Source organism: Mesoplodon mirus (genome assembly GCF_964341445.2).
Source record: "Mesoplodon mirus genome assembly, chromosome: 2".
Taxonomy (NCBI): domain Eukaryota; kingdom Metazoa; phylum Chordata; class Mammalia; order Artiodactyla; family Ziphiidae; genus Mesoplodon; species Mesoplodon mirus.
The window spans coordinates 88,360,682-88,377,624 of NC_138977.1; the positions used below are offsets into that span (position 1 = coordinate 88,360,682).

At 39.5% G+C, this 16,943-nt stretch overlaps 1 protein-coding gene across 2 annotated transcripts in view; it reads left to right on the plus strand.

Moving 5' to 3' along the window:
- The window catches only part of ATP10D (ATPase phospholipid transporting 10D (putative)), a 129,544-nt gene that overhangs the window by 68,100 nt on the left and 44,501 nt on the right, over positions 1-16,943 (plus strand). For both annotated transcript variants that reach the window (XM_082638468.1, XM_082638469.1), the window contains one exon: positions 7,883-8,121. In XM_082638468.1, the coding sequence (XP_082494594.1) occupies positions 7,883-8,121 (239 nt within the window). The remainder of the gene's footprint in view (positions 1-7,882; positions 8,122-16,943) is intronic.

Consider the following 16,943-nt stretch of genomic DNA (forward strand, 5'->3'; position numbering starts at 1 on the left):
GAGGAAAACATAGGAAGAACACACTGTGACATAAATCACAGCCAGATCTTTTTTCATCCACCTCCTAGGGAAATGGGAATGAAAACAAACAAACAAAAAAATGGGACCTAGTGAAACTGAAAAACTTTTGCACAGCAAAGGAAACTATAAACAAGATGAAAAGACAACCCTTAGAATGGGAGAAAATATTTGCAAATGAACCAATGGACAAAGAATTAATCTCTGAAATATGTAAACAGCTCATGCAGCTCAATATCAAAAAAACAAACAACCCAATCAAAAAATGGGCAGAAGACCTAAATAGACATTTCTCCAAAGAAGACATACAGATGGCCAAGAGGTGCATGAAAAGTTGCTCAACATCAGTAATTATTAGAGATATGCATATCAAAACTACAGTGAGGTATCACCTCACACTGGTTAGAATGGGCATCATCAGAAAATCTACAAACAATAAATGCTGTAGAGGGTGTGGAGAAAAGGGAACCCTCTTGCACTGTTGGTGGGAATGTAAATTGATACAGCCACTATGGAGAACAGTATGGAGGTTCCTTAAAAAACTAAAAATAGAATTACCATATGATCCAGCAATCCCACTACTGGGCATATACCCAGAGAAAACCACAATTCAAAAAGAATCATGTACACCAGTGTTCACTGCAGCACTATTTACAATAGCAGGTCATGGAAGCAACCTAAATGTCCATTGACAGATGAATGGATAAAGAAGATGTGGTATATATATGCAATGGAATATTACTCAGCCATAAAAAGGAATGAAATTGGGTCATTTGTAGAGACGTGGATGGACCTAGAGACTGTCATACAGAGTGAAGTAAATCAGAAAGAGAAAAGTATTGTTTATTAACACATATATGTGGAATCTAGAAAAATGGTACAGATGAACCAGTTTGCAAGGCAGAAATAGAGACACAGATGAAGAGAACAAATGTGTGGACACCAAGGAGGGAAAGCAGGGGGTGGTGGTGGTGGTGTGATGAATTGGGAGATTGGGATTGACATGTATACACTAATATGTATAAAATAGATAACTAATAAGAACCTGCTGTATAGCAGAGGGAACTCCACTTCGCTGTACAGTAGAAACCAACACAACGTTGTGAAACAACTACACCTCAATTAAAAAAAAAAAAAAACTCCCACCAAACTAATTGGACCTCTATTAACATTTTAGTGCATTTCTTTTGAGTCTTTATATATATTAATATATATGTTTTTTAAACAAAATAACCTCACAGGGTGCTTTGACTTTTATAACCATTTTTCTTAAGACTTCATCATGATCACCTTTCTATTCTCTCCTTATTTTTCTAATGGTTATGCCATATTGCACTGTAATGATTGCCAAAATTTATGTAACTAACCAACCATCAGTTTAGATTGTCAACAGTCATCTGCTGTGTCAAACAATGCTGCAGTGAACATCACTGTAGGTAAACCCCTCTGTCCATTTGTGAGATTATTTTTTTCCAAGATTATCTGTTTATAGATCCCTGTTTTTGAGAAGTATCTTACAGAAGTAATGTTTCACAAAATATATGGTGGGAAGCACTGCATTATTTTTTATATTTGTTGGGTTTTATATTTTGTATTTGTAGCATATAAGAATGCTAATACCAGCCCTCTCCCACCCCTGTCCCTGAATATACACGCTCCTGCCCAGTGAGTACTTCTCTCTGTGGCCCCTTGTGCAGGAAAGATACTGAGTGACTGAGAATTAAATGCCATCCGGACTGAACTATAATTGATGAGATACCTGTTTGTGAGCCATGGAGTGTTACATACACCACCTCTTTGAGGTGCTGACTTTGTCTCTGAACACTTCTCTACTACAGATACATCTAGAGCTCCTGGTCTCTTGTCAGTAATGGTTTTAAAACAAGTATATGTACACAAACACAAGCACGTGCTCTCTCTCTGTCTCTCTCTCTCTGTCTCTAAATGCTGGAGTTAGTAATGATACGGGCTAGTTTTCCCCAGAACTTAACCCTGAGACATTATTTTCACTGAAATGAAACTTAGTTAAGCTTTCAGGATTTTTTGGCAAAAGAATTGACTAGGAGATATTTCCATTTAAAATGTTGCTGCTGGGAAATAACCCCTTACTCTTATGCAGTTGAACTAAACACATCTGATGACACCATTTCTTGTTTTACAACCTTGTAACTTATAAATTTGGTCCATGGACTAAGCATCATCAACACCCAGGTGTGTATTAGAAATGCAGAGTCTCAAGCCCCTCTTTAAAGCTTCAATTAAAATCTTCATTTAACAGTATCCCCACGTGATTTATATGTATATTAAACATTTTTTAAATTCCTTTAAAAGATTACTGAGTGTTTTTTAATAATAAACTTTTTAGTTTAGAATGGTTTTAGGTTTACAGAAAGTTATAAAGATATTATTGAAAGTTCCAATATGCTCCCTTGCCCAGTTTCCCTTGTCTTAACATCTTAAATTAGTCTTAAGATACGTTTGTCATAAGTAATGAACCCATATTGATACTTCATGATTAACCGAAATCCATATTTTATTGGGATTTCCTTAGTTTTTACCAAAGGTCTTTTTCTGTCCCAGGATCCCATCCAGGAAATCATGTAACACTTAGTCATCATTTCGGTGCCTCTAGATTTGACAGTTTCTTAGCCATTCCTGTTTTTGGATAACCTTAAGAGTTCTGAAGGGCATTATTTAGGGATTTTGTAGAATGTCCCTCAATTTGGGTGTGTCTACACAGTGCTTTTATGATGCAGTTTGTGAATCTGATGTACATGGTGGCATCATTTAGTAGTTCCAAGAACAAGGATTTGGGGATCAAGCCTCCTGAGTCTGATTCCCATCTTCACTGCCTGCAAGGTGTGTGACCCTGGGCAATTTATATAATTTCTCTGGGCCACAATAAAAAGGATCAGTAATAGATCTACTTCATGGGGTGGTTAAGAGATAAGAGAAGAGAAATCATGAAAAGGCACTTAGAGCATGGCACAGAATAAATTATTCGTAAGTATTAGCTGCTAGTATTGTCATAATTATTGTTGTCAAAATAAGAAATAGGCTTGTTTGTTGAGGAACTCATGGTCCAATGTGGGAGACAGACACAGAAACATAATATCTTTTTAAGTGCTGTACGATTAAGGTCAGTGTTCTCTTTCCATATTGTTTTGATTTTCAGGCAGTCAGTTTTGGAGATGGATTTGCACTGATCAAGGTTTGGGGCTTGGAGATACTAGACAAATTCCTGGAATGCTGGAAATGTGGGGAATTCGTTTAGAATAAAAGGTTTTGTGTCAAGGATATGTGGATGATACAGTTGAAAGAAACTCAGCTGAGTGTGCTGTTTACAAGCAGGTGAAAGTTGGAATGCTGGAAATGTTTGGGGGATTAGTTCATAGCAAAATGTTTGATTGAGGATATGTGGATGATATAGTTGAAAGAAGTTTATGTGAGTGTCCTGTGCTGTTCACCCTTGTGTTTGGCCCTTTGGAGAGCACATTGAAATGTGTGGTAAATGTTTTGTTCCATAGTCTCATGCTCACTTCTTCCAGATATCAAATAAATGTAAAGTATAGGCTGTGAGCAGGTTACTGGATATTTGAAGAGGGGAATTGGAAGAGAAGAGAAAGATTAAATAAGAGAGAAATAAAGTAGTCAACGTAGTACCTAACGTAGTACCTACCTTGAGGCAAAGGAAAGATTACAGACTTTGTATATTTTCTCTTATGAGCTGGAAAGCAAGAATTCTTTTGCCACTTTGAGGCATTCATGGAACTAACTAGAGTCTACTTTATGAGACATAATAAAAGTCTTGATCATTTGGATAGATTTTATCATATATATATATAAATAATATATATATATTATATATATAAATAATATATATATATTATATATATAAATAATACATATATATAAAAATCTTCTCATACCCAATTTAAAAATTTTTTTTCAGAGTCTAAAAGTATGGGTCTTAGTAGCTATGTTTTCTGAATCACATTGTAACTTTACTGATCTATTTATTTCTCATAGCTTTCCACAAAATTATTAAAGATTGAGTTACTCCAGGTCTTTTTTTATTTCTCTCTTGCAGTTCTACTTATTGAGCAAGTTTGTCCTATAGTAACAACTCAGCCATCTGGCCTTATACTAATTACACAGTTGCACGATGACTGGTTCCCTAATGATGGCTATGGGAAATTCCTAACATATAGCCTTCATGTTTATATATGTTGTGTAGCATTCTAATTATTTATTCTTAAAATGCTATCACATCATCAGTAAATTTCTTTAGCTACTCAAGGATTGATCAGCATAGCACTATTGACATTTTGGGCTGGATGACTCTTTCTTATGGGGAGCTGTTTAAGATGTTTAGAAGCATCCTTGGCCTTTGCCCACTGCATGCCAGTAGCACTTCTCCCCCAGATGTAACAACTGAGTTGTGTACAAGCATTGCCAAATGTTCACTGGGGGACAAATTCACCCCTTGCTGAGAACCACTGAGCTAACCTCTTGTATACAAGTAATTGCTAAGGACATATAACACAATGGATACTTGTACTGACTCTGGAGTCATGAAAACCCAAATTCAAATTCTAAGTCTACCCACCCAAACTGTTTACTGTTTTACTTTTCTCAGCTGCCAAGTGGAACAGTGATAGTTTCTAGTATGTACAATAGCATTATTTTAAAGATAAAAACAAAATATATATAGATACAGTTACATATATACTTGTTTATATAAAGAACCTAGCACAGCCCACACAATCAAAGGCAATGGTCCTGGCCAGGTGGCCAAGGATTATCAAAGTAAGCTAGAGGAAGTGTGAAAAAGGAAGGGAAAAATAATAATAATAAAAAGTTAAAAAAAAAAATAAAGGACCTAGCAAGGTTCTTGATGAAAAGGAGATACTCAATAAATGTTAACTCCCTACCCTGCAACTTTCCCTTGATGCTAAGGATATTATTCATATGTCCATTCATACATTTACTCATTATTCATTACTCATTCATTTACTCATTACTCATTATTTAAACTACAAAACATGTACTTATTGAAATCGAGCAGGGGATATTGACCATGTGAAATAATAAGGAATAATACATATTAACTTTTTTGGCTACATTTAGAAACAATATAGCATGAAGACTCATAGTGCTGGCTGTAGATTTTAATATAACTGGTTATAAGACTGATCTGTATCACTTTTGTGAGATGGGGAAAATTACTTAGTTTTGATTTCTTTATTTCTGAAATGAAGGTATTAATAATATCTACCTCAGAGGGTTGTTATAGTGATTAAATGAGACAAATGCTTGACACATAGTAGCATTCAGTACTACATGGAAATTATACAGTGGTACCAATGAGTGGTATGGATGAGAGCCAGTACAGTTACAGAGGTCTTCAGTGAGGAACTGGCATTTGAACCAAGCCTTTAAAGATGTGCAATATTGATGTAAGTAGAAAGGAAGAGAATGGACATCCTGAGCAAAGGCACAGGTAAGAATGGAGAACTTCAGAATGTCTGGGACACAGTAAATGTATCTGTTTTTGAAGCTGAAATGTCCTACAGGGAAATAGTCTGTATTTTTTAGGCAGAGAATATAATGAAACTTACAGAACTGCAGAACTGGAAAGGATCTTGAAGTCACTGAGTCCAGATTATTCATTATTCTAATAAGAAAACAGAGGCCTAGAAAGAGCAAGTGATTTGCTGAAAAGTCACTTAGTCTTTGGAAGAGTTAGTTCTAGAACCCAGAATCACCGTGTTGCCTCTTAGCCTTTCCTTGTCCTTAAAAAGTATAGACAAAAACTATTAAAATAATAGGATATGCAAATATTCTTTATTTTATAAATTAATTTGCCAAAAGCTGTACTTTATTCAGTAGCTAGACTTAGCCTGAATACAGGCAACTAGCAATGCAAACATATAACAAGACAGACAAGGCCCCTCCTCTCATAGAACTTCTATCGGAGAAAATCATCACAAATTAATTTTTAAATAAAAAATATTAAATAGTGAAAAGTGCTATGCAGAAAATTATAATGGGGTGATATAATATAGAATGAGCAGAAGGCTACTTTGAATTGGATGGTTGAGCAAGGCTTCTCTAAGGGGGATATCAGAGCCTAGATCTGAAAGATATAATCTTTGAATTCAGTGGTAAAAGGCTTCCAGTCAGAAGGAGCAGCTAGTATAGGGGTCCTCAGACTGAAATGAGCTTGGCAATATTCAAAGTAAAGAAAGAAAGGCCAGTGAGGCTGGATTTATTGCAGAAGAAGGAATGGCAAGAAAGTTAGGTCAGCCTAGGCCGGATCATTTTGAGTTACGTACACCAGGATACAAAGTTCAGGTTTTATTCTAAATGAACTGTGGAGCCACTGGAAAGTTTTGTGCAGGGAGTGGTCTGATCTGCTTTATGTTTTAGAAGATCACTCTAGCTACTGTTTTAATGATGGTGGCTTGGATTAAGGTAATGGAGGTGAAGAGAAGTTTAGATATTTGGGATATATTTTGGATGAATAATAGCTATTGGTGATGCTCTGAATGCGGGGGTGGGGGCGGCGTAGGGAACAAAAAACAAATCAAGGAGAATCTTCAATTTCTGGTGTTAATAGCTAGGTAGATATTTAGGCACCATTTACAAAGATGAGAAAGACCAGAGAAAGAGTAATTGGGGGGTGGTGATTTGGAGGAAGAGAGGGAGCAGTCTACATTTACCATACCAAATTTAAGATGTCCATTGTTTATTTATTCAACAAGTATTTATTGAGTATCTATCAACCCCTTCTCTGGGCTTTAGGAATATCAGATTAACAAAAGACAAAATTTCCTGCCCTTTTGGGGTTTATATTCTAATGGATGATTCAAAAAATTAAAAATAAGGTATATGATGTGTTGATGGTGGTAAGTGCTGGGGTAGGATATGTAACAAACAGTGTGGTTAGATCTGGGAAGGCTTCATTGACAAAGGGATACCTCCAAGTCTCCTTGAAGTTGTAAGGGGGTGAGCCATGCAGATGTCTGCTGGAAGAACCTCGTGGACATCCAACTGGAAATGTCAAGTAGAAAGATGGATGTCTGAGTCTAAATTCTAATTAGAGGTTAGAGTTGAAGGAATAGGTTTGGGGGTCTTGTGCACAGAGATGATATTTCAAAGGTGGGGGGGACCAGATGACATCACCAAGAAAGAGTACGTAGGTAGTGAAGGAAGGAGCTCCTGCAGCCATCCAGTATCTGAGGACTGAGGAGAAGAGGAGACAGCAGGAGAAACTTAGAAGTAGCAGCACTGAAGCAGGAGGAAAAACAGTACACGTGGTATCAGAGAAACCGAAAGAGACATTTGAAAGGAGAGGACATTGGATATTGCTAAGAATTCAAAAAAGATATGAATAGATGCAGTCACTGGGTTTGGTAACATGGAGCTAGCTCATTGACAGCCTTGACAAGAGCAGTGTCCGTGGAGAGATACAGAAAGCCATGAGACTAGTTGAGAGACTGTGAAGGTCAAAGAGGGGAGAGTTGTTAAGAGAGAAGTGCTTGAGAAGGGCATGCAGATCACAGTGAAGGGTTTGGTGTTTGAAACTTCATCCATAGTAGTATGAGGGAGGACAGAGAGTTTGGGTACAGATGCAGATAGGTTGGTAGATTTGACAATGGGGAGAGAAGGAAGTTCCTCTCTGATTGCTTCTACTTTTCTCAATGATGTAAGTCCATTCACTCAGTACTGGAGGAGTTTGGAGGCCAGGTTTAAAATGGGAGGAGATGGTGTGAAATAGCTGTTTAACTAAATGCCTGACATACTCAACCTGCAAGAGTTTCCTCTCAGGGAATGACCCAGTGTGATTTTTATCCCTCAGCCAAGAGACTAGAGTCCTATCAGGAAACTGCCTCTGAAGATGAAGATTCTGCTGACACTCCCAGTGGCTCCCTCAGCAGTATGGCGAAACCAAGGGCCCCCAGCTGCAGCATGGTTCGCAATGGACCTTTAGGAAGTATATCCTCAGATCATCTTACTGGGAGCTGTTTTGCTCTAGGAAGTGGAAAAGGAGCCAGTGAAGTGCCTCATTCCAGACAGGCTGCTTTCAGTAGCCCCATTGTAAGTGTGAACGCATGACGTGAATCTTGTCTGTCCACGGTTGATAATGAAAGAACATCCTCGTAATTTTATTAGAGCCAAACGCTGTTGTCTTTTCTACCTGAGAGGAGACTTCATAAGTGCAGCTCAGTGTGACTGCCACACACTCACAATGTCCTAATTTTGGAGATAATTCAGTGTTGAGAGATAGTATATCATTTCAGAAAAAAACATAATGTTTCTGGTCAGGGTTGATAGCCTGGAGAAAGTAGCCTTGGTTTAAGGATCATGGCTCACTTTCAGAACCAGCAAAACTACCACAGAGGTATCTATAGACAGGTAAGTATGTCTAACTGATAGGGAAATTCAAAAGCCTTTTGGTATCCTCCAAGGCCTTTTTATCTCTTTGCAGTCTTCCCCCAGATACACCAAATCTGTGCCCTCTTCCCCATTCCTAGTCCTGAGAAGGTCATTTTCTAATATTTCTATATCAGAGCTCAACAGGGTGTGTTCTTGGGTCCTGAGGGGAAAACATAGAAGAAAGACCACATGGAAGATGGGAAAGAGGAAAAATACTCGTGTGAAAGAATTAGAAATCAAACGTTTTGCTGTACTTAAAATTCTATCAAATTTCAACTGCCTTCTCTGCCCTCCACATTTCATTAACTCTTGTGTTAACCAAGATGAGGATTCCCCAGCCATGAGACTGGTAAGCAGTTGGTGACCTCTGAAATAAGTTACATAACAAGAAAGAAACAGCTTTGGGGAAACTTTGTGTTTCTCCATTGAATTTATATAGAATTTCATAGCAGAGATATGATCTGAATAGACCCCAGGGATCTCATTTGTCCTGGAAAGACCTTGAGGGGAATCTGGCTCTTTTCAAAGTTCCACCAAATGTACAATTTCAGCAACTAGGAAGATCATTTCACTGCAATTCATCCTGTGCATTTCTGTGGCTCTAAGGATATCATACCTGTTATATTCTATCATTGCCATATGTCAAGCTATTCCAAACATCTGGACTTAATTTTTTTCCAACTTCTGAAAAAAATGGGGGGGGCGATGAATGCACACCACCTCTTCTCTTTACTCATTTTCAGGCTGTATCAGAAATAGGTATCTATTTTCTTCTATTTTATCACTTTTGCCCATTCCTCTGCTGATCTTTTATTTCCCACCCACCTGAAGTTAACCACATAGTGACTCATGTTTGGTTGGAAGTCAAGGGTATTAGCAACCAGGTGGGACTGTGCCATGGTCTCCCTCTCGGTTTCCTGATCCAGCCTCACTCTCTTCCTGGAGCAAAGGATTGTTTCCTAGGTTAAAGTCATTATGGTTTTTGTACCATTTCCTATCTAAAACTTATTCTCCCGTCACTGCCTACCTCTGTCTACCAGATCTGATGAAATACTTCCTTCTTTTTAAAAATTTTTTTTTAATTTTTTTATTTTTTAATTTTTATTAGTTTCTGCTTTATAACAAAGTGAATCAGTCATACATATACATCTGTTCCCACATCCCTTCCCTCTTACATCTCCCTCCCTCCCACCCTCCCTATCCCACCCCTCAGGTGGTCACAAAGCACCGAGCTGATCTCCCTGTGCTATGCGGCTGCTTCCCACTATCTATCTACCTTACGTTTGGTAGTGTATATATGTCCATGCCTCTCTTTCGCTTTGTCACAGCTTACCCTTCCCCCTCCCCATATCTTCAAGTCCATTCTCAAGTAGGTCTGTGTCTTTATTCCTGTTTTACCCCTAGGTTCTTCATGACATTTTTTTTTCTTAAATTCCATATATATGTGTTAGCATACGGTATTTGTCTTTCTCTTTCTGACTTACTTCACTCTGTATGACAGACTCTAGGTCTATCCACCTCATTACAAATAGCTCAGTCCCGTTTCTTTTTATGGCTGAGTAATATTCCATTGTATATATGTGCCACATCTTCTTTATCCATTCATCCGATGATGGACACTTAGGTTGTTTCCATCTCCGGGCTATTGTGACTAGAGCTGCAATGAACATTTTGGTACATGTCTCTTTTTGAATTATGGTTTTCTCAGGGTATATGCCTAGTAGTGGGATTGCTGGGTCATATGGTAGTTCTATTTGTAGTTTTTTAAGGAACCTCCATACTGTTCTCCATAGTGGCTGTACCAATTCACATTTCCACCAGCAGGGCAAGAGTGTTCCCTTTTCTCCACACCCTCTCCAGCATTTATTGTTTCTAGATTTCTTGATGATGGCCATTCTGAGTGGTGTGAGATGATATCTCATTGTAGTTTTGATTTGCATTTCTCTAATGATTAATGATGTTGAGCATTCTTTCATGTGTTTGTTGGCAGTCTGTATATCTTCTTTGGAGAAATGCCTATTTAAGTCTTCTGCCCATTTTTGGATTGGGTTGTTTGTTTTTTTGCTATTGAGCTGCATGAGCTGCTTATAAATTTTGGAGATTAATCCTTTGTCAGTTGCTTCATTTGCAAATATTTTCTCCCGTTCTGAGGGTTGTCTTTTGGTCTTGTTTATGGTTTCCTTTGCTGTGCAAAAGCTTTCAAGTTTCATTAGGTCCCATTTGTTTATTTTTGTTTTTATTTCCATTTCTCTAGGAGGTGGGTCAAAAAGGACCTTGCTGTGATTTATGTCATAGAGTGTTCTACCTATGTTTTCCTCTAAGAGTTTGATAGTGTCTGGTCTTACATTTAGGTCTTTAATCCATTTTGAGCTTATTTTTTTGTATGGTGTTAGGGAATGATCTAATCTCATACTTTTACATGTCCCTGTCCAGTTTTCCCGGCACCACTTATTGAAGAGGCCGTCCTTTCTCCACTGTACATTCCTGCCTCCTTTATCAAAGATAAGTTGAAAATATGTGCATGGGTTTATCTCTGGGCTTTCTATCCTGTTCCATTGATTTATCTTTCTGTTTTTGTGCCAGTACCACACTGTCTTGATTACTGTAGCTTTGTAGTATAGTCTGAAGTCAGGGAGCCTGATTCCTCCAGCTCCATTTTTCGTTCTCAAGATTGCTTTGGCTATTCGGGGTCTTTTGTTTTTCCAAACAAATTTTGAAATTTTTTGTTCTAGTTCTGTGAAAAATGCCAGTGGTAGTTTGATAGGGATTGCATTGAATCTGTAGATTGCTTTCGGTAGTAGAGTCATTTTCACAATATTGATTCTTCCAATCCAAGGACATGGTATATCTCTCCATCTATTTGTATCATCTTTAATTTCTTTCATCAGTGTCTTATAATTTTCTGCATACAGGTCTTTTGTCTCCTTAGGTAGGTTTACTCCTAGATATTTTATTCTTTTTGTTGCAATGGTAAATGGGACTGTTTTCTTGATGTCACTTTCAGATTTTTCATCATTAGTGTACAGGAATGCCAGAGATTTCTGTGCATTAATTTTGTATCCTGCTGCTTTACCAAATTCATTGATTAGCTCTAGTAGTTTTCTGGTAGCATCTTTAGGATTCTCTATGTATAGAATCATGTCGTCTGCAAACAGTGACAGCTTTACTTCTTCTTTTCCAATTTGGATTCCTTTTATTTCCTTTTGTTCTCTGGTTGCTGTGGCTAAAACTTCCAAAACTATGTTGAATAAGAGTGGTGAGAGTGGGCAGCCTTGTCTTGTTCCTGATCTTAGTGGAAATGGTTTCAGTTTTTCACCATTGAGGACGATGTTGGCTGTGGGTTTGTCATATATGGCCTTTATTATGTTGAGGAAAGTTCCCTCTATGCCTACTTTCTGCAGGGTTTTTATCATAAATGGGTGTTGAATTTTGTCGAAAGCTTTCTCTGCATCTATTGAGATGATCATATGGTTTTTCTTCTTCAGTTTGTTAATATGGTGTATCACATTGATTGATTTGCATATATTGAAGAATCCTTGCATTCCTGGAATAAACCCCACTTGATCATGGTGTATGATCCTTTTCATGTGCTATTGGATTCTGTTTGCTAGTATTTTGTTGAGGATTTTTGCATCTATGTTCATCAGTGATATTGGCCTGTAGTTTTCTTTCTTTGCGACATCCTTGCCTGGTTTTGGTATCAAGGTGATGGTGGCCTCGTAGAATGAGTTTGGGAGTGTTCCTCCCTCTGCTATATTTTGGAAGAGTTTGAGAAAGATGGGTGTTAGCTCTTCTCTAAATGTTTGATAGAATTTGCCTATGAAGCCATCTGGTCCTGGGCTTTTGTTTGTTGGAAGATTTTTTATCACAGTTTCAATTTCAGTGCTTGTGATTGGTCTATTCATATTTTCTATTTCTTCCTGATTCAGTCTTGGTAGGTTGTGCATTTCTAAGAATTTGTCCATTTCTTCCAGGTTGTCCATTTTATTGGCATAGAGTTGCTTGTAGTAATCTCTCATGATCTTTTGTATTTCTGCAGTGTCAGTTGTTACTTCTCCTTTTTCATTTCTAATTCTATTGATTTGAGTCTTCTCCCTTTTTTTCTTGATGAGTGTGGCTAATGGTTTATCAATTTTGTTTATCTTCTCAAAGAACCAGCTTTTAGTTTTATTGATCTTTCTATCGTTTCCTTCATTTCTTTTTCATTTATTTCTGATCTTATCTTTATGATTTCTCTCCTTCTGCTAACTTTGGGGGTTTTTTGTTCTTCTTTCTCTAATTGCTTTAGGTGCAGGGTCAGGTTGTTTACTTGAGATGTTTCCTGTTTCTTAAGGTGGGATTGTATTGCTATAAACTTCCCTCTTAGAACTGCTTTTGCTGCATCCCATAGGTTTTGGGTCGTCGTGTCTCCATTGTCATTTGTTTCTAGGTATTTTTTTATTTCCTCTTTGATTTCTTCAGTGATCACTTCGTTATTGAGTAGTGTATTGTTTAGCCTCCACGTGTTTGTATTTTTTACAGATCTTTTCCTGGAGTTCATGTCTAGTCTCTTAGCATTGTGGTCGGAAAAGATACTTGATACAATTTCAATTTTCTTAAATTTAACAAGGCTTGATTTGTGACCCAAGATATCTGTCCTGTAGAATGTTCCATGAGCACTTGAGAAAAATGTGTATTCTGTTGTTTTTGGATGTAATGTCCTGTAAATATCAATTAAGTCCATCTTGTTTAATGTATCATTTAAAGCTTGTGTTTCCTTATTTATTTTCATTTTGGATGATCTGTCCATTGGTGAAAGTGGGGTGTTAAAGTCCCCTACTATGAGTGTGTTACTGTCGATTTCCCCTTTTATGGCTGTTAGTATTTGCCTTATGTATTGAGGTGCTCCTATGTTGGGTGCATAAATATTTACAATTGTTATATCTTCTTCTTGGATCGATCCCTTTATCATTATGTAGTGTCCTTCTTTGTCTCTTCTAATAGTCTTTATTTTAAAGTCTATTTTGTCTGATATGAGAATTGCTACTCCAGCTTTCTTTTGGTTTCCATTTGCATGGAATATCTTTTTCCATCCCCTTACTTTCAGTCTGTATGTGTCTCTAGGTCTGAAGTGGGTCTCTTGTAGACAGCATATATATGGGTCTTGTTTTTGTATCCATTCAGCCCATCTGTGTCTTTTGTTGGGAGCATTTAGTCCATTTACATTTAAGGTAATTATTGATATGTATGTTCCTATTCCCATTTCCTTAATTGTTTTGGGTTCGTTATTGTAGGTATTTTCCTTCTGTTGTGTTTCTTGCCTAGAGAAGTTCCTTTAGCATTTGTTGTAAAGCTGCTTTGGTGGTGCTGAACTTTCTCAGCTTTTGCTTGTCTGTAAAGGTTTTAATTTCTCCATCAAATCTGAATGAGATCCTTGCTGGGTAGAGTAGTCTTGGTTGCAGGTTTTTCTCCTTCATCACTTTAATTATGTCCTGCCACTCCCTTCTAGCTTGTAGAGTTTCTGCTGAGAGATCAGCTGTTAACCTGATGGGGATTCCCTTGTGTGTTATTTGTTGTTTTTCCCTTGCTGCTTTTAATATGATTTCTTTGTGTTTAATTTTTGACAGTTTGATTAATATGTGTCTTGACGTATTTCTCCTTGGATTTATTCTGTATGGGACTCTCTGTGCCTCCTGGACTTAACTATTTCCTTTCCTATATTAGGGAAGTTTTCAACTATAATCTCTTCAAATATTTTCTCAGTCCCTTTCTTTTTCTCTTCTTCTTCTGGAACCCCTATAATTCGAATATTGGTGTGTTTAATGTTGTCCCAGAGGTCTCTGAGACTGTCCTCTGTTCTTTTCATTCTTTTCTCTTTATTTTGGTCTGCATCAGTTATTTCCACTATTTTGTCTTCCACCTCACTTATCCGTTCTTCTGCCTCAGTTATTCTGCTATTGATCCCATCTAGAGTATTTTTCATTTCATTTATTGTGTTTTTAACCGATGCTTGATTCATCTTTAGTTCTGCTAGGTCCTTGTTAACTGTTTCTTGCATTTTGTCTGTTCTATTTCCAAGATTTTGGATCTTGGAAATAGAATCTTGGATCATCTTTACTATCATTATTCTGAATTCTTTTTCAGGTAGACTGCCTATTTCCTCTTCATTTGTTAGGTCTAGTGTGTTTTTATCTTGCTCCTTCTCCTGCTGTGTGTGTTTTTCTGTCTTCTCATTTTGCTTATATTACTGTGTTTGGGGCCTCCTTTTTGCAGGCTGCAGGTTCGTAGTTCCCGTTGTTTTTGGTGTCTGTCCCCAGTGGCTAAGGTTGGTTCAGTGGGTTGTGTAGGCTTCCTGGTGGAGGGGACTAGTGCCTGTGTTCTGGTGGATGAGGCTGGATCTTGTCTTTCTGGTGGGCAGGTCCACGTCTGGTGGTGTATTTTGGGGTGTCTGTGGACTTTCTATGATTTTAGGCAGCCTCTCTGCTAATGGGTGGCATTGTGTTCCTGTCTTGCTAGTTGTTTGGCATAGGGTGTCCAGCACTGTAGCTTGCTGGTCATTGAGTGAAGCTGGGTGCTGGTGTTGAGATGGAAAATTTTTGCCATTTGATATTATGTGGAGCTGGGAGGTCTCTTGTGGACCAGTGTCCTGAAGTTGGCTCTCCCACCTCAGAGGCACAGCACTGACTCCTGGCTCCTCAATTTGGGATGATTTGTTGTCTGTTCATGTATTCTACAGATGTAGGGTACATCAAGTTGATTGTGGAGCTGTAATCCGCTGCTTCTGAGGCTGCTGGGAGAGATTTCCCTTTCTCTTCTTTGTTCTCACAGCTCCCGGGTCTCAGCTTTGGATTTGGCCCTACCTCTCCGTGTAGGTCGCCGGAGGGCGTCTGTTCTTGGCTCAGACAGGACAGGGTTAAAGGAGCAGCCGCTTCGGGGACTCTGGCTCACTCAGGCCGGGGGGCAGGGAGGGGCACGGAGTGCGGGGTGAGCCTGCAGCTGCAGAGGCCGGTGTGACGTTGCACCAACCCGAGGCGCGCCGTGCGTTCTCCCAGGGAAGCCGTCCCTGGTTCCCGGGACCCCGGCAGTGACGGGCTGCACAGGCTCCCTGGAAGGGGGGCGTGGACAGTGACCTGTGCTCACACACTGGCCTCACGGCGGCGGCAGCAGCCCCAGCATCCCACGCCCGTCTCTGGGGTCCGCTCTTTCAGCCGCGGCTCGCGCCCGTCTCTGGAGCTCCTCCAAGCAGCGCTCTTAATCCCCTCTCCTTGCGCACCAGGAAACAGAGGGAAGAAAAAGTCTCTTGCCTCTTCGGCAGGTCCAAACTTTTTCCCAGACTCCCTCCCGGCTAGCTGTGGCGCATTAGCCCCTTCAGGCTGTGTTCACGCCGCCAACCCCAGTCCTCTCCCTGCGCTCCGACTGAAGCCCGAGCCTCAGCTCCCAGCGCCGCCCGCCCCGGCGGGCGAGCAGACAAGCCTCTCGGGCTGGTGAGTGCCAGTTGGCACTGATCCTCTGTGCGGGAATCTCTCCGCTTTGCCCTACCCTGGTATGTGGGGAGTTTCTTGCCTTTTGGGACGTGTGAGATCTTCTGCCAGTGTACAGTAGGTGTTCTGTAGGAGTTGTTCCACCAGGTGTGGGTCCTCAGGCAGTTCCCTTCATCTCTGCAGGGCTCTATTTTATCTTTTGGCGGACTGCCTGGGACACCGCGGCACGCCGCCCGCTGGCCGTGCCCTCAACCCCTGCCGCCACCTATAATAGGTGCTTTTATCCACATGACCCTGCTAGTGTTGGAGGGTCTCCTGCAGAGGTGGGGGGTGGCTGTGGCTCACTGTGGGGACAAGGACACTGGAAGCAGAAGTTCTGGGAAGTACTCCTTGGCATGAGCCCTCCCAGAGTCTGTGATTAGCCCCACCAAAGCAATACTTCCTTTTTTAAATATCATTTTTCCTGAAGATTTCTCAGACTGTCTTTTCTCAGCTTCTAAGTTCTGTTTACACAGTCCCTCCTGCCCTTCAATCCCTTAGTCCTCATGACATTGGCCTTATTTCTGCCTCTGACATAGACCTTGCTCCTTGAGAGCAAGGACTTAATCATCTTGAATCCCCAGCATCTAAGGTCAGTGCCTTGCATGTCCACTCTCAATAAGGTATCGTGAAGGTGGTTATATCAAACTGCTCAACCAGCTCAGTCTTCCCATTCAGTTCATGTTTTCACTTGCCCTGTACTCCAATGCCATGTGTCATGCTGATTATATAGACACTCTGGAATTGCTGTTCTGTTTTGTGTTTTCAATACTACACCCTTACATATAGGATAAAGAGGTCTTCCTTGAATTATGAGACCATCTCTCACTCTTACTCTAGACAAGCCAATTCTATCCTTCTTGGAGACTAACGATTATTTTGAGAAAGCTATAGATCCTTTGACCTGAAAAATTAGCGTCAGTAAAAATTGTGCATATGATTCTAAAAGTCCATCCATGGAGCCCAGGTTGAGAACACCAGCTT